Source organism: Watersipora subatra, chromosome 2 (assembly GCF_963576615.1).
Source record: "Watersipora subatra chromosome 2, tzWatSuba1.1, whole genome shotgun sequence".
In the NCBI taxonomy this organism is placed as follows: domain Eukaryota; kingdom Metazoa; phylum Bryozoa; class Gymnolaemata; order Cheilostomatida; family Watersiporidae; genus Watersipora; species Watersipora subatra.
In genome coordinates, this window is record NC_088709.1 from 31,985,961 (window position 1) to 32,010,153 (window position 24,193).

A 24,193-nucleotide genomic window follows, 5' to 3' on the forward strand; every position below is an offset into this window, starting at 1 on the left:
CCTGGCTTTTCTAATTGACCTGCTTTAGTATCATATCAAACGCTATCCTTCCTTTGCTGTCTCTGTTGAACAAAATGCTTTAGTCCGATACCTGTAAGCAAGAATGCTTGCTCAGTTCTTTAAATCGCTTCATATTAGCAATGTTTGTTCGTTGTTGTGAGAAGCGATACCACCTTGGTGAGTCTAATTTTTGGGACTATCTTTAGGTGAAGGTCGTCGTCGGCATGAATCGCTCGCCGTGAAATAGTTGTAACATTATTGACCTTAGCTACTACACATTTAAATGCACGAAAACTATCATTTTTATTTTTTGCGAAAAAATTGAAAGCTTTGCTCGAATATTTTCTGCTTTGCGAATTAGTATTTCTATTATTCCGCTTTATATATTCAACGGGAAACAGTCCCAACATCAGCAAGTCCGAACTTAGTCACTGTTTATTGAATAAGTAACTCAAGATGGGATAGTGAAGCCCGTCACCGTGGCACTCTACAACACAAGAATAATGAATGCTAAATAGGGTGTGAGCAACAAAACAAACAGAACTACTATGAAACATGAAATATGTAAACATGTGAAAACACTACAATACATTGTCCATTGGGTTGTGAGGTTGGATAGGGTATTAGTCAGTATGAGTAATATCACATCCTCTCGTTTCTAGTTATAGACATAAGGATTTTTAGGTCTAGAAAATGGATGGATAGATGCTGAACCATAGCGAGAAGATGCCGGCCGAACTGGTGTTTTGGGGGTTGGTATATCTCCTGTAGAATGTGGTACGATCGTGCTTGATGGGGTTGTAGGGTTAGCAGTGATGTTGGGGGTTGTTTCTCTGAGGGATGGGTTGACCTGCGTAAGACTCAAAGCTTTATAAGGTGTAGGTGGATGTGATGCGGATTCATCTGAGCCTTTTCCATCATGGTTTGGTATTGTGGTTGCATTAGAGGTTGGTCTTGAGGAAACTTTGAGTAGTTGCTCTCGAGTTCTCTTCAGTGCATTTCCATTACTGGTTCGAATAATATAGGAGCTATATGTAGGTCCCTGGTTTAATGCTTTAGATAGGTCTCCATAACCCTTATCAGTTTTAACTCTGACCATATCTCCAGATTGTAGATTGCGTAGAGGTTTCCTGGACCTGTTGGAGTATGATGACTGTTTTTCTCGACTCTCAGCAAATAAGTGCTGAACTTTCTTGGGTAGTACAGCTCATAGTTGATGGCAGTCGATTAGCATCCCATCACACCAATGTAATACAATACAACCCCAGTATGACTATCTATCTTATCCATGAGTAACTGGTTGCATTAACTCACTTACTTAATACTATCTATTCAGTGCCTTTGCAAGTCATGTAGGTATTAAATTGTTTCAAATAATAAGTATATATTAGAGTAATAAACTATAATCATCATTTCTTTAATATGAGCATCAATTACTATCTTAACTGTGAAAATTCATGATCCTTGTTTAACCATTCTTATTAATCTAGTCGATCACTACGATTGACTAGCACAAAAAAGGGGCATGGCTTAAACGCTCCTTGTTGGCACCGGAATCGCTCGTGGTGTTGAAGGCACTGTTATCACTCTAGGGGTTGATAACTCTATGATTGCAGCTACCATTGCAGTTATCCTATTGCACTGCAGTGCCATTTGACTGCTAATATTGCATTTCTCAACCAGCAGTACCCTTTTTTTCCAATACCAGTTTGGTCGTGGGCTGTATGACAAGGGAATTTCTAGGTTATTGTAACCCTGCTTAATGAATTGTATGTAAATCAAAGTTGAATTGAGAGAAAATTTTTGTGGTGACAGATAGAATGTTGTTTAGTATCATTAATCCTTTTTTCATATAGGAGGTTTGTGTTTTCACAAAACTAAAAATATCATAGATGAATTTAATGTTCAGTGAGATGCAGATATGTGTTCATTGTTAGAGCCAATTGTTTGTTTTTTATTTTTTGCAGTGCAATGCTACTTTGTTAGTAACTGGTCAGTCAACTGGTTAACCTCCTACATTATTCTTTCTCAGTTTGTACAAAAATATGGGAATAGGAAAATTGTTTCATTCATTCGAGCTGTTAAAAATCAACTTATTTAAGTTGAAAACATGTAATAACATAATCATTCAAGTCACGTGCCTTTTGATTTTGTAGACGTGAAAGTTTCCTAGTGTTATTTTTGCGATGGATGGAGAGGCGATGCAAGCAATGTTTGATCAACCTTCTGAGCCCAGCACAGCTTACAAGGCTCCTTTCAAAGACATCGATACTAAGGATAAGTTTTATACAGACGCTCTAACTTACTGGTCTAGTATTCCACCAACAGTGGATGGGATGTTGGGAGGCCTGGAATATATTACAAAGACAGATGTTAGCGGATCAACGGTTTTTCTCACTGAAGTCATGAACAGCGAACAGATTGGGCGATCAAGAGTACTTGACTGCGGGGCCGGAATTGGGAGAGTCACGAAAAACCTGCTGTTACCATTGTTTGACATAGTTGACCTTCTTGAAGTCAACCCAAAGTTTTTAGCCGAGGCTCCTGCATATATAGGTGAGTCTTTTGATTGTTGTACTTCCTGCTGCTTGGGAGAAAGACGAACTTGGTGACAATTGACTTGTATATCGATAATATTTAAAGTTTTCTGTTGCATTTTAGCTTAGTAAGAGGTTGAATGTTGCCAGCCCTTTGAAAATCTGTCCAGGATTAGGAGATACCGTAAAACCTCTAATTGAACGCCATGGCGCTCTATTTTTCAACTCTTCCTCTATAATGGCGGTCAATTGCAAGTGGCATTCAAATAGTGACTGGCATTGTATTTTTCAAATAACTTGTCAGAATTTAGGGAATACAATTTTAGCCCTTTTACGGGCGAAGCGAATGTCGCTTATGTTTTGCCCTCTTTTTCCGGTAGAGAGATATTGAACCTTTTGGATGCAATAAATCTGCTAACTTCTAATTTGTCAAAGATCTTTTAATAAATATGCGTTGAGAAACTGAAAAATGTCTCTACCATTTGATATCTATTGCTTGCAGTTAACCTGCCATGATATTATAGTCTGTGTCCTGCTGTGCAATTTGTTGTAGCTTTCAATTTTTATTCCATTCTAAATTTGAAGACATATTTTTGTATCTTTATTTAACAATGTTGCATAGAAGCTCATTGCTTTCATTGATATGTTTACTACAGTTTGCAGCCAAAACTAGCTTTTTATCTGCAATAGAAAAGGAGTTACAAGGTTGATCAATTGTAAGATCAGATTACCGCAATGATGCTATAAAGTGCTATAAATCTGCAAATTTATAAATTATATAATAATAATCTATCAAATACTACAAATATAATATGTTCATGAACAAATGACATAAATGAACCATGGCCTACTTACCTATATTACATGCAGAAACAAAAATGTTTTTAAAACAAAAATATTTGCATCTTTTGCTCGGGTAGCTGCGTTCTAATTGTTGCTTTCGATGGAACGAACATCTTCTGATTGTCCAATACTTTCCACAATGTTTCCTGATCTTAACTCTTCTTCTGCTCTGCTGAACTTGTCGATACTAGCATCCAAACAATGTTTTGGCAAAGCAAAACATTTACATGTTGCATTTAGCACAAAAGCAATGTGTAAAGGTTTTGCTCGTTACACGTAGCGTTCAGCCTAAAACTAGTCGCTCATCTACCGTCGTGAAAGTAAACTGTTTTTTATATAGGCTGTACATGTACTTCGAAGTATCAAGACCGTGTTAACCGAGGAACTACTATAAGCCTGAGACAGTTATTAATTATTTTTATGGTGTTGCTTTTAAAGTTTTAGCGAAAAAAAGCGAAATGCTTTGGCATTGGACAACGAGAGAATTGATTGTTATTAATATAAACGATTCATCATTAATACAATTTTGTAGACACTTTTCTACTGATCACTTGATATTATGGGTTCATAAAGATCAAAGATTTTTATAGTGGCAATCAAATGGAGGTGGCGTTTAAATAGAAAGTGGCGCTCTATTTTTCATCCATTTTCTCATAGTGGCAGTCAAATAAAGGTGGCGTTCAATTAGAGGTTTTACGGTAATACAGATTTTTGATAAATCACTGTGAACAAAAAATAACTCGCATCGTAACTTATCTTTATTTTCAATAACGCACATACCAGTGCTTGAAAAGTTTATATTACCATATGAGAGGATTTTTATTACGAAAAATGCAGGAAGTAATATCGGACAAGCTCAAACGTGTGAGCTCGTAGAGACCAAATCAGCTCTTCTGTTAAGCTTACTGAAATTTTTAGATGGATTTCGAGTCCATACCAACTGTTTTTCATATAACTGTTTCTGCTGGTCAACTGGCCTGACAAGTTGGTACACTGAAACTAGTGGGCTCTGAATGTTTACCTTCCTCTTACAGGTGCGGAGAAAGATCGTGTAGGTGAATACATATGTAAAGGGATGCAAGACTTCACACCATCTCATACATATGATGTCATCTGGTGTCAGTGGGTAAGTCTGCATAGCGTATCAAATAAATAATTTTAGATACATGCCAGACTGAAATTAACTCGTTACGCTTGTATAATTTCGACATACAGTGTAGTTACCCTATGTACTATTATTATATGTAGCTATTGGTTATGGATGCTTTATAGTTTTTTGATTTTTGTCATCATTTAACACCAAGGAAGACTTCACAAGTAGAAAGCTAAACCTTTAAACAAGGCTAAACCTTTACTTAACCAAATATTGATGACATCAATATTTGTCAATATCAATAATTTATTATTCCTCAGAGTGTAAAGTATATAACAATCGGTAATTTATAAATAATAGCATGGATCTGTGTGTGTCTCTTCTGTCGTTGCTTCTCTCTTTTTGTGCACGTAAGAGAGGCTCAGCCCGGTTTTAAATAACTACGGAGTCTAGCTCCTCCCACCATTTAGGGCCTGCACCATCTTTGCCGTACCGGATCAGCCAGTTTCAAGTCGGTTCGGTATTCAGACCGACTGGTCCCATAGAGTCTCAACTAGCCTCCACCACACCATTCAATAATCCACACAATTAGCTAATGGACTGTGTTGTGTGATGGATGAGCAATAATACACATAAGGAGGGTTCAGACTATATCGCCGTATGTCGGTGTTAATTGCACAGTACTTCGGTGATCGTCTGTAATAACGATGTTCACACTATCATAAACCCATTTGCGTTTACAGCAGAAATAGTTGATGGTATAGCGTTCTCATTATACAATGCCGCTGAAGAAATGAAATACTAGTCCTGCAGCAACTGCCATAAAAGAAAATATAGATGGAGCAATCCACGATGGCCAATAATCATCGCCGTAGTGACGCACATTGCATACACTGTCGTGGATGCTCAACGAACTATCGCGAAGGGAGGCTGTCCCTGCGCTTAGTGTGACACTCTAGTCTTACTGTCTGCTGCGGGTAATCAAGTTTCATGTGCTGGGGAAGAGATGAATGTCTTTCTTCTAAATTATTAAGATCTTGATATTATTTTCCTGGGCTAAAGTGAACATAAGTGACTTTGTGAACTGGTATTTGAGGAGCTAATACATTGTAGGTATGCTTATTATTGGACTCTGGTTATCTTACATTGCATGAAAATTATTGTAATGTTTATCGCCACAACTCCGTTTTTCTTTAACTGTTGAATTTTTATTTAGCAATTTCAGTCTTGGCGGTTATGGTTTATGGTGTTTCTAGAAGAATGCATCATGGAATCAATAACAATCAGTGAATATTACATTTGCCCTTACCACATGGTTCACTGTAGACAGTAGACTCGTGATTTCATGGTATTTAGTCATATTAGTGGTATTTTTTGTCATTTTGACATTAAGGTGGATTTGTGACATCACAGTAGACTTGGGTTAAATTGTGGTGGACCCATCACATCACAACAGATATGGGATTTGGTAAATTCGTGACATCACAGTGGACTAGTTAAATCAAAACGGTCTCGTTGCATCACAGTGGATTTGTGATTTGCATCACAGTAATATCATACTGGATTTGTGGCATCACAACAGATTTGTGACATTTTGGTGGTATCGTGGTGCTGTTGTGGACTTCTGACATCCTGGTGGAACTGTGGGCATAATGGCAAACTTGTGACCTCACAATGCCCACATTGATCTCATGACATCATGGTGATTTCATGACATCAATGTGTGACACTTCAGAGTTAACTAATAGCATTACTGTTGACTGGTGACATTCTGATCGACTCTTGCCATCATCGTAGAAGACCACACAGTCACACAATGGATAGCTATGTGAAACTTTCTCGGTATAGTTGATGTACTTTAGTTGTACCTACTTTGAGACTAGGTGATGACGAACTACTACAGTGACTGACACTAAACTTGCAATGCTCAAATGACTGCTCATATCATTTCTAGGCTAAGTTCCTCGAATCATAAGTCTGCTCTGTATATGTTCCTCTGAAACGGTGTTAGAAAAAGTCCGTATGTAACTAAAGCAATGTCAAGTTGATAAAATGGAGTTGTGCTGCACTGCTTACAATAGCTGTTATCTTTGTCCCTGCTATAGGTTGTAGGGCATCTAACAGACCGGCATCTCTCAGAATTCTTACAAAGATGTAAGAAGGCCTTGAATAAGAATGGAATCATCTGTATAAAAGATAACGTAGCCAACTATGGACTTTTTGATAAGACCGACAGCTCCCTAATGAGGTTAGTATATTCAGTTATTTTCTATGGTAGTAAGCGGCGCAGTTCAAATCATGTGATGAGCCAAAATACTGATTGAGTAAATAAAATATCTTTTAAGCGACATCTGAATTAATTTGCATATAAAGAGATTAAAGAGATTTACAATGCAATTCTGAAGGTCAAACTGGAGTATTTAAATAATTATGACCCATTTTGCTTGCAAGCAATTCGTATTTTAGGTGACATTTGAAAAAACTGCTTGAATATATACCTACACAGTAATGTTGCTTAGAGGTTGGTTGGCTTTTTGCAATAGTAATTCAGACAATCTTCCATGTGTCTTGTACATTCTTCTTCAAAACAACCTTTATGAAGAGCAATATTCATTTGTGTTGGAGTTGTTTTCTCTTCATTGATAAAGCATAGATATTTTCATTATACATTTGGCAAATGCAGGTGAATGTAATCATGCTATTGACAAAACATTTTCACAAAAGGCTATTCGTTTAGAAGCGCTTCGCATTTCACTTGAAAAGATCTAGAGAAGCAAATATTTTTGTGTCTTTCATGGCAACACTAGGATGTCAAGCAAGCTGTTCACTGGACCAAGCTTGTCTTTCATGCTTTCCCACGATTTCTAGGTTTTGTTAACTAACTTCTTATTGTAAATTCTGTAATTTCTTTACAAACATGCAATTGCCGTTATCAGTTGAGCTATGCGCAACCACATGAGAATATTGTATTTGGGATGGGTCTCTAAAAAAATAAAATATTAAATAGCATCGATACTGTTTTTTTGAGACTGCAACGATTTTCTGTGTTTTCAAAGAAATGCATTTAACACTGCCGTTTATTCACTAAAACCTTCCTTCCATCCAGGCTTGTCTGACAACACATTACTAGCTTTAGTCAAGATATAGTCACTTTCGAGACTTTAGTTTGTTTGCAATATGCCCTAAGTTTGTGTGGTGTGAATTTGTGGACAATCATTTAGCTGTAAACATGAAACAAAAATATAAGTGCAAGAATTCAGTGTTTTGTTGCACCGCAATAGCGTTTATTTGTTTAATTCCATTGAAGGTCTTTAAAAGAAACAAAAGAGGTCATAGAGGATGCAGGTCTGACTATAATCAAAGAAGAGATGCAGCAGGGTTTCCCACCAGATATATATGATGTACCAATGCTGGCTTTTAGATAGCATGTATCCATAATAGTGCAACAAACTTCAATGTTTAATTACATTACTGAAAGACTTTTTATATAAATATACATATATACCCATATCAAATCTTAGCTGTTTTTATCACCATTGTCATCTCATTGTATGGTTGCCATTTATCCTACAGCTCTTGCAAGTAGCTTACTCATTCTACCTAACCGTCTACCTAACCGGTAAATCATCTCTTTTTGCCTTTCATCTGCTTTCCTCGTGGCTGCTTTGGTTTGGGTCCTTTGCCCTTTCGACTTTTGTTTTTACTGTCTGCCTTTGTTTTCCTATTGTCCTTTTTCAACCTAGGATCGACTACTTTGAAACGTCCTTTGACGCCTGAAGGTCGAGATACTCTTTTCCCGGTACCCTTCTTTGCAACTACATATGTCGTCTCCACTTTCTTTTGTCTGGTTGCTTTCTTGTAAATGCTGCAACAGAACCCAATGGACAGCCGTTATTGCTGTAGGCATGAAGAAATGGCCAACCATGTTAGCCATGCTGGTCAACAGTGATGAAAATAGTTATCGATAAGAATATACAGTAGACGCTCCTACAACGTGAATAATCCGATTTGAGAACGTTTCCATTATAGGGATTTTGTTATACAAGCAGTAATATACATCTAAATTACCTAATCTGTCCCAATATTGTCCTAAACTTACCTCTTTGGCTCTTCAAATAAAAAAAAACCTAAACCATAACCGCCACGTACAACTTTTATCGCATTTACTAGGTGAAGCAGACATGCTGATTCCGATTTTGTACTCAAAATAAAGATTAGTCCACTAACTTTCAGAGTAATGAAGGCTTTTTTACAGCGTTTTAATATCGGTCTCGAAAACAACACGATTGGCACAACAAGCTCCGCCCATAAATACGTGATGTAACCTGGGATTTTAGGAACAGAAGTTACGTAGAGATGTTCAGACCGATTTAGAATAATAGAGATGGGTGTTTTAAAATCCATTAATATCTAAAATCAGCCTTAAAAATAATCTCAGTCTTTTCTGAAAGGTAGATAAGCTATTTAACATTGCATATTTAAAAAAGCGGGATAACAACGCTAGCTTGTGATAAAACCGCGCTTTTTGAGCTCATTTTTCTCGGTGTTCAGCCCATTTAAACATCATGTAACAAGCTACGAGCAATTTTAAATAGTTTATATACCTTTCATAAAAGACTGAAATTATTTTACAGGCTGGATTTAGATAATAATGGGTTTTAAGACACCCATCTCTATTATTCTAAATCGGACTAAACATTCCTAACTTCCATTCCTGAAAAAGCTAGGTTTCGTCACATATTTATGTGTGGAGCTTGTAATGCCGATTGTGTTGTTTTCGAAACGTTATTGAAACGCTTTAAAAAAGCCTAAATGACTTTGAAGGTTAGTGGACCAATCTTAATTTTGAATACAAAATCGGAATCAGCGTGGCTGATTTACCTAGAACATACGATAAAAGTTGTACGTGACAGTTATGGTTTAACTTTTCAATCTAATGACTGTACAGACTGTCCTTATTAATAGTTTGTATCAACACCTTTTTTCTCTTTTATTCTTTCACTTGGTTTAGGATTCACGATTATGGTAATTTTATGTTAAGTTAAGAGGGGCACACACCTTCAATGTCAATTGCAATCGAATTTTTTCACATTTTTCAAGACAAGGTCTATGCTACAAAGAGAGAAATATTATGCAGGAAGGTTTAGAATTTTTCAACAAGTGGCCTTGTAGCAGAACTGGTAACCATGTTACTAGCTAGTAATGTACATAAATGCTAGTAATGGTCTCACTGAACTAGAGGATGAAAAACACCCTAAAATGATTGGTTTACAGTGAGATCAAAACGCCTGAGACATTATTTTATTAGTGAGTATTTATCATCATCATATATATCATCATTTATATCATCATCATAAATATCACCATCTTTGATCCAGAAATCAATGATTTCCCAGAGTCTCGAAGAAATTTTGATATATGAATATTACAGCAAAAAGGATGACTTAGTCTCTTCACCTGAGATGGTGGGTCTCTAACACAATTGGTCAATGACAAAAATTTAAGTTGAAACAGTAAGAAACCTCGGTTCCAAGGTTGAACCAAAGACTTTTGTATCAGATTTGCATGGGTTCAGCACAAGCATGATATTTTAAAAGTAGCTGGTTAGTCCAACAAACTTGCTCAGCCATAGATCTATTCCAACAATATCATGTAGAAGAATATTACATTAACTGCTGTGAGACATGATACATCAAAAGTTTGTATTCTGTGGTAAATCATGGCAAACCTCTCGAAATCGGTCTTAAAAATTTGTACCATAACCTAGTAGCAGTAATTGGTCTAATAAAAATATGACATTTTTTTCATGAAGGTTTCACCACGCTGCGGGTGAGATAAAATTTGAGAAGCTTGAAACAGCCACTTTGAATGAGTTTCATAAAGTTTGAGATATACGTTTTCGTTCATTTAAAATGAGATCTTTGATAAATCATTTGTCACTTGTCTTTAATAGCCAAAACATGACACTTCGACTCTTAGTTTTTACCGGAAAATGTTTAAATATTGCTATGGCTTTCTTAAAGGCTGGTTCACACTACATCGCTGTATCTCGATGCAACAATACTTCAGTGATAACAATGCTCACACTCACAAACCCATCGCGTTTGCATCATCAAATACTCTGACGTAATGTTCTCATTCTTTTTTGCGAAGAAAACTCTTTGTTTTCGCATCCTCGAATAAAATACTAGTCCTGCGGCAATTATCATAAACAAAAATAAATACATCACGCTATCCGTGACCGCAAATTGCTATCGCTGAAATGGTTCACATTGTATAGGATGTCGTCAATGCTTGGCGAAGTATCCAGAAAGTTCCCGACGTTTTCGCATTGTTTCGTCAATGCTATCGGCCGCCTGTGCATATAGTCGACGATGCACGCCGAAAGTGCAACGCCAACCTAAGGCGACACAGTGTCAACTAAGCTTTAGAAATCACACTAGGTCATAACAGTCGCGATTACAGTGGTAAAACAGTTATAAATTGCTCTGATTGAGTTTCAAATGGTTATTAATGGTAAGAAGCTGTTTTGCGTACACACTGTTTGCACTGTTTCATAAACTGCTCATGACTGCAAAATATTTTCAGCTAGACTTTTGGTGTTTTACTTGGCTTATTGCTGAAGAATTTATAGAGATACACTGCACCATCAGGATACAATTTTAATATATTCCAGGGTTGGCTTCGTATGGTGAAAAAATCGTATGGAGGGGTACAGACACCATAGTTATCATTAGTAATGCATTAGTAGTGCAAACATCCCCTGGTAAAAATCATCAAAATCTTATACAGGTTCTGTACATATTAAAAATTAATAACAAAATAGTATGTTAATCTTAGTAACTATAGTGACCTACAGTAACTTTAATATATTTGGTGTATTTAATGGTTATAATCTGCGTTAAAATGTAATGTTGCTATGTGCAGCACGTACCGTAGAGAATTCTCACCTTCAAGACAGACGTATGTATACCATAAACTTTAAATTCACTTTCAATAAGTTTCGCTTACTAAACACACACTTGAAGCTAAGCTTTAGTACATATTTTTAATTATTTTAATGAATTTCAATTTTTTATCACTAAAATTTTATCACCTATTAGTTTCTGGGTTCGTTTTCAATACAATTTTAGAGAATCTCATTGAAACCTTTTACAAACGAATTTGGCGAGAAAGCCCAGATGATGCAGTTTTCGCAATGAAGTAGATTTTGTTAGCAGGTTAAAGGGAGTTGTCTGACTACTACCATTCGTTTGAAGAGATCACAACTCCAACTTTGCTACTGGTTTTAACAAAAAAATATAATTATTTTACGCACAAGAAAGGCTGAGCTGAAAGAAATCGGTCATCGTGTCTATTTCCGACGTTGTGAAAATGTTTTCAACGAACGATATTTCAGCCTTTTTGTTTTTTTTACGTACATAATAAGCACACCGACTGCCACAGTTGAACTGGGGTGAAAATTTTGTTGAAATCGTATGGTGAAATAAGATTCGAATGGTGAGGTGAAAAAATCATCATGTTCCACTTCATAAGGTAAAAAAATCGTATATGAATCAGGGAAGTCGTATTCTGAGGGTGCACTGTAATAAAATGTAACAACATAACCCTGAAGTAATTTAAAGAAATACTTGACTTGCTACCAAATAAATCAACAATGTAGTGTCGTATTAATCCTAAAAACTGAACATCCTGTGACAATGAGCAAAAGGCGTGACTGACCCTCTGGCAGCAAGAGATATAAGAACTGCCCTTGAACTTAATGTGCAAATTACAGATTTTGTAAGGTTAAGATTTGCAGCTTTTTATGTTAAATGGCACCCACCACAAAGTGACATTACTTTACCACAAAGTAAAATGAAAGCGCAATAAATATGTAAATACCAAAGTCCAAATTCTGACACAAAAATAAAACATTCCAAACTGTTTCCCCACCTTTTTATTTGCTGCCATTTTTCTTTCTCCGATACGCCATCACCATCGACTCCCTCAAGGGCCTCTGCCTTTTTCCTGGCCTTCTCCAATCTCTTCATCATCTACAGCAGGACATTTACCATTATACTTCTCAACTGAGCAATTGCGAGCATGGACAAGCAATCCCCTCTCTAAACATCTACATAGGTTTACCATAGCCATTTAAACTATCTCGAGAAACTGTAAAGCAACAAACTAGCGGACAACTGAACTAGCGGACAACTGGACTAGCGGACAACTGGACTAGCGGACAACTGGACTAGAGGACAACTGGACTAGCGGACAACTGGACTAGCGGACAACTAGACTAGCGGACAACTGTACTAGCGGACAACTGGACTAGTGGACAACTGGACTAGCGGACAACTGGACTAGCGGACAACTGGACTAGCGGACAACTGGACTAGCGGACAGCTGGACTAGCGGACAACTGGACTAGCGGACAACTGGATTGGTAGAGAACTAATAGAGAATCAGACTAGCATCTAAAGAACTGGCTCTTTAATCAAAAGACAAATAGAGAGTAACTGCAAGATTACTGGCTACCAAGCTTTGAAGACCAAGAGGGACATCTAGGAGAGGTTCTCCCCTCTGATTCCAATGACCTTAATAATTCAATCGTTATCTATTTTGGTGCTCACTTCACAATTAAATACACAGTTGATGATTGTACACATGTCTAGAGGGTGATTGCTCAAGTATTTGCTGTACGAAAAGTTGGAAGACGAAGCAGACAAAGACATGCTAAAGCTATCTAACTGCTACATACATGTACTGTACCGTATACAATAATACATACTGTACCGTATATAATAATACATGCTGTACCGTATATAATAATACATACTGTATCGTATATAATAATACATGCTGTACCGTATATAATAATACATGCTGTACCATATATAATAATACTGTACCGTATACAATAATACACACTGTACCATATATAATAATACATACTGTATCATATAGTAATACATACTGTACCATATAGTAATACATACTGTACCATATATAATAATACATGCTGTACCATATATAATAATACACGCTGTACCATATATAATAATACATACTGTACCATATATAATAATACATACTGTACCATATATAATAATACATACTGTACCATATATAATAATACATACTGTACCATATATAACAATACATGCATTACCATATATAATAATACATACTGTACCATATAAAATAATACATACTGTACCATATATAATAATACATACTGTACCATATATAATAATACATAGTGTACCAAATATAATAATACATACTGTACCATATATAATAATACATACTGTACCATATATATAATAATACATACTGTACCATATATACATGTAATAATACACAGAGAACGCGAAAAAAGTAGATTTTAGTCTAGCAGGCGAATTGAAATTGCAGATGAGCATGACTTCAATTGAAATTGCCGAGTGAGCTTCCAGGCAGGTTTGCTTTCCATATGACCTATTTCCATGTGACCTATTTCTAACAAAATGAATTCTTTGGTATAAAAGCATTGCAGCTGCGGACTATTGTTAGCCAGTAGATATTCTTTTAAGGTCAGAAGTGCAGCCTTGGACTAACCTTATGCTTTTTCCGTCCTTTAGCCTCAGCGATCTTTTTAATCGGACGAGCATTAATGGCCTTCAGCTGGTCTTTGTACTCCTGAATCTCGGCCTTCGTCACAGGCAAGTGCCTTGCCTGGTGTTTTTTCTCATCCTTAGCAAACCAGTCTGGCAAATGATCGTCATGGAAGGCATACCTGACATACACAACAAGATGGTAACTATACAGAGAGTACCTGTAGTCTCTGTCAGCATAAACAAAGCAACCATACTGCCACTGAGAAAGAGCTGAGCAACAGCAGCGCTTGTTTTGACATGAACCGGGCACTTTTACTATGACTCAGCAAGAGTAGAACATCTCACACATGAGTGAAAGTCATGAGACAAAGCACCTGTTATATGAGTCATCCATGAGTTGCCGTCTAGCCTTCTTTGACGCAATCAGCTTGGAACCAAGAGCTAAACCAACCGCATCCAACTTCGGTACTGGCTCTTCAGCCTTCACCACCTGCATGCCATCTGATTCCTCTTCAACCTTTTTACCATCCTTGTATCTCTAAAGCACGTCATAAACAATGCCAAAGCCAAAATAAAAACTTATGCAAAATATAGAATCCTAACTTTCAATCAACTACCTTGCCTGACCACCAAATCATTCACACTTGTCGTTTCAAACTCTGTACTGTAACAGACAGAAAGATTTAGGGTTAACTGCGTTACACACTTCGTTATAGTCTAGTTTTACTAACAAGTGACTCAAGATGAGCTGCTGACCTTTTGGTCATACATCTGACCATAATCGGACTCATCGCTGTCACTGGAGGCCTCAGAGTCACTCTCCTCGTCTGATTGGCCATCAGATGTCAACTGTGGCTCCTTTGCTGGTTTCTTCGACTTCTTCTTTTGTTTATCCTCCGATTCGACTTCTGACAATTGTGGAGCACCTACAAATATACATATACTTGATTACATGCTGAAATAACCACACTTTAAAATAGCGTAGACCTTGATTTGACTATTACAAGCCATTACTTGCATATTGCGTACGCTCAATGTGCTGCAATAATTATTTGATTACTGTGCTATGTCAATGTTCACTCTTATAACTACTTAATATCTGTCAATACCATAGCTTTAGTGCCAAGCATTTACCGATACTTATACAGACTTCCACCTAGTCTCTTTTACAAAACATAAAACTGCTTACGCAGTGGTCGGTATGACTCAATCTAGCAAAAAAATGAAAAAGGCAGACTTTCCCTCATAAATGTAGAGCAGAAAATGAACACTTATGCATGAATATTGCTTAAATTTTTCGTGATTAGAATATTAAACGTGCGTATCAACTATGGTTGACTTGAGAATAGTTGACATAGCAACATGATATGGCTTGTAACTGAATGAACAAGGTACAATATACCATGATCCATTAGAACCATATTAGAACTTTGGTGAGTTGGGGTATTTACTAACCATGAACTAGGTAAGGAGAAAACACAAAACTTGCAATGGTGATGTGTAGTACTTTTAAGTTATGAAAAATGGTTTGATGAGTATCTTATTATATATCAAAACAAAGTGGTTTCTCTAATGAGTGTAAATATTTCAGACCGCTGTCGCAAATTGGTTAAGCGCATACATAACACCTATATAATATATCATTATTATATCTATTATAATATATTATAATGGATATAACAATTAAATTCAAAACAAAATGTTATTATTCTAGCCACTCTACACAAGCTCTGTTTTTCAAACATTTTGTAGAGAATATGTGTGTAATCAAGTGAATGATTAAAAAATAATTTCTAGCAAGTATAACAAATAATATCCAGCAAGTAGAACAACAATAAACTGGTACCAGATGAGAGTTAAACCTCAGAACATGATGACATCAGCTCATGTGTTTTTAAGCATATGATGAAAAATTTGAGTGAAGTTTCAATATAACTAAAAATTGCAGTTTTAAAAGTAAATTGCAGCTAAAAAACTAAAAAAGCTAATAATAAATAAAATGAAAAATAAGGATTAAAGTAATTATAAGTTGAACTACTTAAAACTACATTTAGTACAAATTAGAGTAAGGTACAGCAGTTGTCTGTCCCTACCTCTGAACCTATGCATTGCTGAGAACTTCTGTTTGCTAATAAAGTGATAATCAATAAAAACCACCAAGAGGTTTTTATCGATTATCACTTTATTAGGTTAATCATTTTTCAATAAAATTAGTGTTTTAGAGAGTTTTATTTAAGGAAGCTATTTAAACGTCGTTTGTATTACCCTAGATTATTAGGGAGTTATCAAAGGTTTTGAGCAACAAGTTTAACAAATTATAGTGTCTGCTCATGTGAATATTTGCCTAGCATGGGCAGTTTTAACATACAAGGCAAATCTCAGAAAGAATTAACTTATTCTTTAGAAGTTTTACTGTCAATATCCTTTATAAAGTTATGCTGAAGCAATCAACTAAACGCTCTAGGCAGTTGTTGTGTACAGTACAGGCTCCTACAACATAAATAATCCATTCCAGGGACATTTACGTTATAAGGGTTTCACGTTATAAGAACAGTAAAATACATGTAAACTGCATAATCCGTTCCAAGATCTTTCCAAACTCACCACCTTTGGCATACAACAAGGAAAAATTTGACTTGACTTTTTCAATTTTAGGGCTGTACTATAACTCCAGCGTCATCAGTTTGCACAGACGACTTTTCTCCTTTTTATTATCTCTTACTGGTTTTTATGGACCATAATTGCGGTTATTCTATAAGTTGATGGGGAGCACACATTTTCGACGATCATTTATAACGATTTGCTTAATTAACTAAACAGCAATGCGTATTTTTCCAAGCAAAACTAATAACAAATATTTTATACGTCTACAAGCAAAAAAGCAAGTTATTTTAGAAAAAAAGCAGTACTACCTGTTAGTCATCTATTTGTAACCGGGGGACAAGGTTCAGATGAAAGAGAACTTTCGACGATACTCTAACTCGTGACACTCGGATTGGTAGACCGACGCTGCAGCACCCACACCAATCGATCGCCTTATGTATTCATGAACAATACTCAGCTACCCTATTCTATGTTTTGTCGACACATCTGACAATCCATCACGACGAACTAGATTGTTGTGAAAGTTGTATACGTATAATTATATCATGTAGGTATAACGCTATATGCAAGTCAATTTTTCTTCTGCAGTGCGGCGAGATAAATTAATGTTTAAATCGAATTTGAGAACTCGCCCGACTTGGCACTTTACGGTATATGGAATTTTTATGTAGCAGGAAGCAAAATTTACCGTAAAATTTTTATGTTGTCTGGAATTTACGTCACAGGAGGTATATGTTATAGGAACGTCTACTGTACCACTCTTATGAATAGTATTTACCAAAATGAGGATAGCTCCAATGTGTAAAAGATATGACTTGCAAAAATCTTTACATTACATATATTAAAATACTTATGCCCAGAGAATCTGAGATGGAGAGACGAGAAATGATTTTCCATCAGAATGCAGCAGCGTTGGCACGAGATGAGACTGACAACGTGTATTATAAGAGCAGTGACCGTCTGAAGCCACAAGAGGATGTTAAAGGTTGACTTGCAACAAAATTCACATTACAGTTATTTGATATCAAAAGATTCACCATGTCTTACTCTGTTGTGTTGTAGGTGCAAAATATATGGGAATGTGATTAAAAGCTCTTAAAAGCTAAAAAACGAACAATTAATCGCAGCCACATGAGACCGCCGTAGTTTGGATTCGCTTTCCAAAACGGCTCAAATGTGACGTAGTTGTTACAGGATGGTTTCTGTTTACACTTTCACGCAACCTCATTCATCGAAATATTTTCACAAATATACTTCACGCATTCAATAAAACTAGGTCTATTGTTCTCATGCGTATATTTTATCGTAATTGTAATGCTGTCACTTTTAGCACTGATATCTTATAACTTACCGTAAAAATTTGTTAAAATTTTTAACCTTAGCTCGAAGGAGTACATATCATTGTCTGATAATCATGACAAGCCTGTTAGTCACCTGTGATAATCGAAAAGTGCTGCAAAAATTATTTGCGAAGTATTGGGTCAAATGATCAGATTACGACTTAACGATTAGACCAAGCCGAAACAAAACTGTAAAGTAGCGAGCATCTATATTTGATACGGGGTCTTCGGTAAAACCCGAAGGGTTTGTCATAAACTAGTGCTACGATAAGTTTATATTGAGCTTTTTATTGGTCTTTCAATTCACGTGAGAACATCACGTGACAAGACAATAACCAAACTGCCATGACTACGTCAGAGAAATAAACAGATTCCAATCTACGGCGGCTTTTAGTTTTTGAGCTTTCAAGAGCTTGTATTCACACTTCCACATATTTTGCACCTACAACACAACAGAGTAAGACATGTGAATCTTTTGATACCAAATAACTGTAATGTGAATTTTGTTGCAAGTGAACCTTTAAGAAAAAACATTGCATTGTACGAGACTCAAACTCGTGACATTCATCTTTTTAGACCGACGCTCTAACACCTGTGCTGTTAGAGCACAGCTCTAACAGCACAGCTCAACTGTCCTACTCAACTGTCCTACCACATTTGGTAGGACAGTTGTCCTACCACATTTTGGAATAATTGTGTGTATAGCTATTACAACTGATGATCTTTCACAGCACACCAGACTGCCAGGAACAAGTGGAGTACAAATTCTCAAAGATGAGAAGTGAACTCTATTAATAGAGAGTTTAGTAGACAAGAACAGGTGCAGAACACATGAGTGCTTAAATGGAACTAACCATTTCATGGGGAAGTATTTACTAACATTTGACCTTTCATAGGGAGATGACTCACCTTTGACCTTTCACAAGAAAATAAAGACACACATTTGATATGAAGATAACAAATAACCTTTGGCCTTTTACGAAAGTATGATAACCCATATTTGACCTTTCATAAGAGAATAATGACTCACCTTTGACCTTTCCTCCCTGTTTTTGGTAGTGAGTGATCATCTGCTGCATATCATAGTCCTCGTCTTCCTCCAAGTCCAGACCATCAAATGCCTCCTGTATGGTCAGCACATCGTTACACAACAACATCGCTGTTTTACCTGTACACTAACAATACTCTACCTGCCCATAGCGCTACATCTACTACGCTTACAACTGCTACGCTTGCAACTGCTACGCTTGCAACTGCTACGCTTACAACTGCTACGCTTACAACTGCTACGCTTACAACTGCTACGCTTACAACTGCTACGCTTACAACTGCTACGCTTACAACTGCTACGCTTACAACTGCTACGCTTACAACTGCTACGCTTACAACTGCTACGCTTACAACTGCTACGCTTACAACGGCTACGCTTACAACGGCTACGCTTACAACGGCTACGCTTACAACGGCTACGCTTACAACGGCTACGCTTACAACGGCTACGCCTACAACTGCTATGCTTACAACTGCTATGCTTACAACGGCTATGCCTTCATTATCCACTATAATATCCTAATCGTCAATATTGTGATGGGAAGAACAACAGAGACAGGAATGAACAGTAATGAGAATAAACACCAAATTAATCTACACACTTTAAGACAATTAATCTACACAAAACAGCCAAATCTCTTAAAAGAAACCATTGGAACCTCCTAAAATATTTGTCGATGCTTATAAGTATAACCAACAACAATACTAGAATGAAGACCCACTCACACATCACTTATTGCACCCTACAATTGCACTTGTTATATATCAAATTGAAGCTGAAAGTCTCCTCAACCCAGTTATGCTAATGAAAACAGATTTGGTTAATGTCACATTCCAAATTCTAGACTTGAGTTGAATGATGGTGGAAAAATCAGAAAAGAGCAAATTTACAGTAAGTTACTATAATTGTCTGTGAACAAACCCTGATTGATTTGAAACAACCCCAACAGCCCTTTTTAGGGCCACCAAGTCAATCAGGGTTTGTTCACAGACAATTATAGTAACTTACTGTAAAATTGCTCTATTCTGATTTTTTCTTTATCATTCAACTCAAGTCTAGAATTTGGGATGTGACATTAACCAAATCTGTTTTCATTAGCATAAATGGTTTGAGGAGACGTTCCTTGCATTTACAGATTTTAGTTGGAATTCTTTGGGAGGCCCGTTTATTTTTCACACGAAAAATTCTGTAATTCTGTAATTCTACATGCGATTTCACACGAAGACTGACATGAGACATATAGATACAATACGGAATTATTTTCTGACCCGTGCAGAACACATATTGACCTTGACCTAGATTATTAGAATACAAAGTAGTCAAAGAAAGCAGTGAAAAAAGTGCCCACAGTAAGCTCGAAGTATCGTGTTCGTGGTTAATCTACATTGACTTAAAGACACTTTCTTAAAGGTTGACTTGCAACAGAATTCACATTACGGTTATTTGGTATAAAAAAGTTCACCATGTCTTACTCTGTTGTGCTGTAGGTGCAAAATATGTGGAAAAGTGATAACAAGCTCTTGAAAGCTCAAAAACGAACAATTAATCGCAGACATCACAAAAACGTCTTAGGTTAGAATCCCTCTCAAAACGGCTCAAATGTGACGGAGTTAAACACGATTGAGAACCAAACTTTACCAAGTACAGTCAAACATGGATAACTCGTCCACGGATAGCTCGAAAAAATGGTTAATTCGAACATTTCCTTTGGTCCGTTCCCACGTAATGATAAATTGCTATAGATAACTCGAATTCAACACTGTTAATTCGAACTGTTTTTTTGCCCAACAGCTACCGAAACGGTTGTTTTCGCTTTAGAAAATCACTTTATTCAAAGCCATAGAGGTAAACTTCATCTTTTCGTAATTCATAAGCGTCGTTATTACCACCATCGGCAAAATATTTTTGTCAACGACTTTTCTAAAAGTTTGGTGAAATTTGATTTATACAGCGATACGATGAATAGCACGGGCTAACCGGGTCACGCGCGCAAGAATTTTCGTCACGCACATACAAAACAAAAATCGCATGTTGTTTTGTATGTGCGTGGCGAAAATCCTTGAGTGCGTGACTCAGCTAGCCCGTGATGAATAGTTTTCCGACGTTGATTCCGTGTTGAATCAACGTCGGAATGTTGAATGTTTAAAACGTCTTAAAAAATGTTGTAATTAAACGTATACGTTGTCTGAGCTACAAAAAACTATTCATCGTTTGACCTAAACACAGAATACGTGTGTACATTCAATAAGTATCTATTAAAAAAGCGTGAGTGATATAGAATGTACCGTAAAACCTCGTAAAACTTCTAATTGAACTGCCTCGGAGTGTTGCTCTTAACGAATCCCAGGTAAAGTAAAGTAATCTGCATAAACTTCAAGAAAAAACGGCAAAATTGTTCGTGGGTAAAACCCCAAAAGAAAAAAATGTCTTTTCTTTTGAGCATTTCAACAACGATCAAGTTTTGCCAATGTCAATCTGAGAAACGTCCTGGCAATAACATCACCTCAAACAACAAACCAATCTCAAGTGATAGAAAAATCTCTATACTTTTTCATGAAAACGTTTTAAACTTTACATTAGAAGCATTTAATTTAAAACAAGCCATTTGTGCTTTTGATTTATATTATAGTTTGTATATGTACATGTATCTACTAATAAATAAGTAAATATATGGACTTGTGACAGTGCTCTGATAACTTGAATGCTCTGATAATTCGAACACTTTTGCTCGGTCCCTTGAAGTTCGAGTTATCCATGTTTGACTGTATATGATTATTAGTACTACATGCCAAGAGACAGTTACCATCTTAATGAAAAATTATCCTAATGCTACGTTTTATAAGATAACAAAAATAATTGTTAAAAAATATTGCTATTATTAATAAGAATTGCTATCACACATGCTGGCTAATATAGCTGCAATATTAACACAAACCCTTTTAAACCAGAGGCTGGCCTGTTTAGAGAGTTGTTCCTCCTTGGAGCCTAAGTCAGCGAGGAGAGGGTTAGGTTGACTGGTTGACTCTTCACTCTCTCCATCGCTGCCTTCCTCCAGGTCACTACAATATGTTTGCGTCCGTCTCTAAATGGCAATCAACAACGGGTGCTCCATAGAAAGGAGATATTAATTGAATTAGAATAAGCAGCGACCACTATTCAGAGACAAATCAAGGGGACGAGCAAGTGACTGCCTGACCTTGCAACATCCATGTCATCGTAGTCGTCTGCCTCCTCTCCTCCGTCACTCCAAGCCTCAGTTTGCTCCTCTGTGCGGTCGTATAAAACTTCTCGAGGAACAGATTCGGACTCACTGTCACTCTCCCACTCTAGGTCAGGTTCAGCACCGGCTACAGCAAATGACTCGACCTCTTCGAGTTGATTCTGGAGAAAGGAGAAAGAGGCTCAATAAGTGTCCAAGAGGTCTTTCAGTAGTTTTTATCACACACGGACTAGCCATATTTGAATCGCTTCGAAGATTTAAAGATTCAACGTTTTAAACCATTTACATGCTACGAAGATGAAAAATACGACAAAACTTCGTAGCATGTAACACTAGTGATGGACCAGCCATAGCATTTCCAACAGAATGTTGTTACAAGCTATCCAGACCAGGAACTTCATAATCCCATCCAAGTTCCTAACCAATAAAATTCAACAAACAAACTATTCTAGACTAACTGTTTGAGAAATAAAAATTTCAAATTGAGAATTTATTAGAATGGCTGCCAAATGAGCCAGCCGTGGTCCTGTATATGCAATAGATGGGAGAGAAAAGAGCGAGAGAGGAGATGAGAGAGAAGGGAGAGGCACAAGAGAGATGAGAGAGTGAAATTAGACACCCACCTTGGTTTTCATTCTGTTCAGGTCGAAGAGATTCTCATCATCCTGCTGCTCGATTCTATCACCGGGTCTGATCATATTCAGCCTCATTTTCTCTCTTAGCTTTGCTTTCACTTTACCTGCCTTCTTTTTTTTCCTACTCGACAAGCAAGAACACAGTCTAATTGACTGCACACCAAGTCTGTCAACTTGCTACGCACTAAGGACTGAGACAAACGTCCATGTTATTTAAACCCATGTATGGCTGATGGGTTGGCTAACTAAACACTTATAAATTATACTATGTACGACACCAGATATGAGGTAAAAATAATGTTTCAAGAGCTCAGTGGTCAGTAGTTTCTTGCAGAATTGCAAATCAAAGTTGTTTGAGCGATGTCAATGCAGAGCAAGTTGAGATATTAAAAACAGAGATGGTCTAGCAGAGCACAGTCACTACTGATATAAAGTCTCCTGCTCAAGTCTGGCTGATGCCTTTTAAAGTACGAACAAACAAATGAGTACAATAATACTCAACATCGCTACAGCTGCAAACAGCCAATCATTTCGGTTCTTTTGATGAAAGAAAAAGACGTAGCTGTACACTTGTAAACGAACCGTTTGGCATCCTGTTCTACTTCTGCCCTCAGATTGGCGACCTCTTCATCCATTTCCTGCTCTTCCTTCTCTGAATTATCATCTTCTTGAGTCACTTCCTCAACCTCCTCCACCTGTTCAAGCTCCTTTGTTTTCACCAACTTCTTCCTCCACAGAATCAGAGACCTGCCAGGTGGTTAGAAAGACGAGATATCAGTTAGTAAAGGATTAAACTCTGATCTCTGCCATCGTTACATTGCCGTAAACTGACCGTCTGAGTTGTTGTACTGAGTCGTAAACTGACCGTCTGAGTTGTTGTACTGAGTCGTAAACTCAGTACAGCAACAGGATGATTCTATAAAACTTAAAATAATCTTCTATAAACTCTCATTCCTTGAAAAAGGACTGACTTATCGTATATCCTCATGTATAAGTCGGGTTCAAAACTCAAACTAAAGTTACCAAATAAGGTGTGAGTTCATTTGCGCATAACTCCACACTCAAACAAAATAAAGTTTTTACCATTATTAATAAAAGTAAAACAGCAATAATAATTAATATTTTCATTAATTCTCCTTTGCAACCTTTTCCTTTGATAGGTGAGAATAGTGAATGATTTACAGGACTGGGTTACATGTGAATTTTTATCAACTCAGCATTTTAGAAATATTTTAAGGGTCGGCTTACATACGAGATCGGTTTATATGCGAGGATATACGATACATATA

General features: G+C 36.8%; 2 protein-coding genes across 2 annotated transcripts in view; one reads left to right on the plus strand and one right to left on the minus strand.

The window, feature by feature from the left end:
- The first annotated feature begins 231 nt into the window (after positions 1-231).
- LOC137388775 (N-terminal Xaa-Pro-Lys N-methyltransferase 1-like) lies at positions 232-7,921 on the plus strand. The gene is made up of 5 exons (XM_068075225.1): positions 232-519; positions 2,157-2,556; positions 4,415-4,506; positions 6,579-6,721; positions 7,781-7,921. The coding sequence occupies exons 2-5, from the start codon at positions 2,187-2,189 to the stop codon at positions 7,896-7,898; spliced, it is 723 nt and encodes a 240-aa protein (XP_067931326.1). The 5' UTR covers positions 232-519; positions 2,157-2,186; the 3' UTR covers positions 7,899-7,921.
- The window catches only part of LOC137388774 (pre-rRNA 2'-O-ribose RNA methyltransferase FTSJ3-like), a 33,671-nt gene continuing 17,198 nt past the window's right edge, over positions 7,721-24,193 (minus strand). Inside the window, exons 7-16 of the mRNA XM_068075224.1 lie at positions 23,487-23,651; positions 22,893-23,025; positions 22,246-22,430; positions 21,985-22,108; positions 19,029-19,122; positions 14,811-14,980; positions 14,429-14,592; positions 14,056-14,233; positions 12,409-12,509; positions 7,721-8,338 (exon numbers count right to left, since the gene is read on the minus strand). Of these exons, the coding sequence (XP_067931325.1) occupies positions 8,098-8,338; positions 12,409-12,509; positions 14,056-14,233; positions 14,429-14,592; positions 14,811-14,980; positions 19,029-19,122; positions 21,985-22,108; positions 22,246-22,430; positions 22,893-23,025; positions 23,487-23,651 (1,555 nt within the window). The 3' untranslated portion in view covers positions 7,721-8,097. The remainder of the gene's footprint in view (positions 8,339-12,408; positions 12,510-14,055; positions 14,234-14,428; positions 14,593-14,810; positions 14,981-19,028; positions 19,123-21,984; positions 22,109-22,245; positions 22,431-22,892; positions 23,026-23,486; positions 23,652-24,193) is intronic.

Excerpts from the sequence above, each read along its gene's own strand:
- LOC137388775 (XM_068075225.1), top strand. The coding sequence starts at position 2,187 with ATGGATGGAGAGGCGATGCAAGCAATGTTTGATCAACCTTCTGAGCCC. Across the intron at positions 2,557-4,414 it reads CGAGGCTCCTGCATATATAG|GTGCGGAGAAAGATCGTGTA; the intron begins GTGAGTCTTTTG and ends TTCCTCTTACAG. Across the intron at positions 4,507-6,578 it reads ATGTCATCTGGTGTCAGTGG|GTTGTAGGGCATCTAACAGA; the intron begins GTAAGTCTGCAT and ends TCCCTGCTATAG.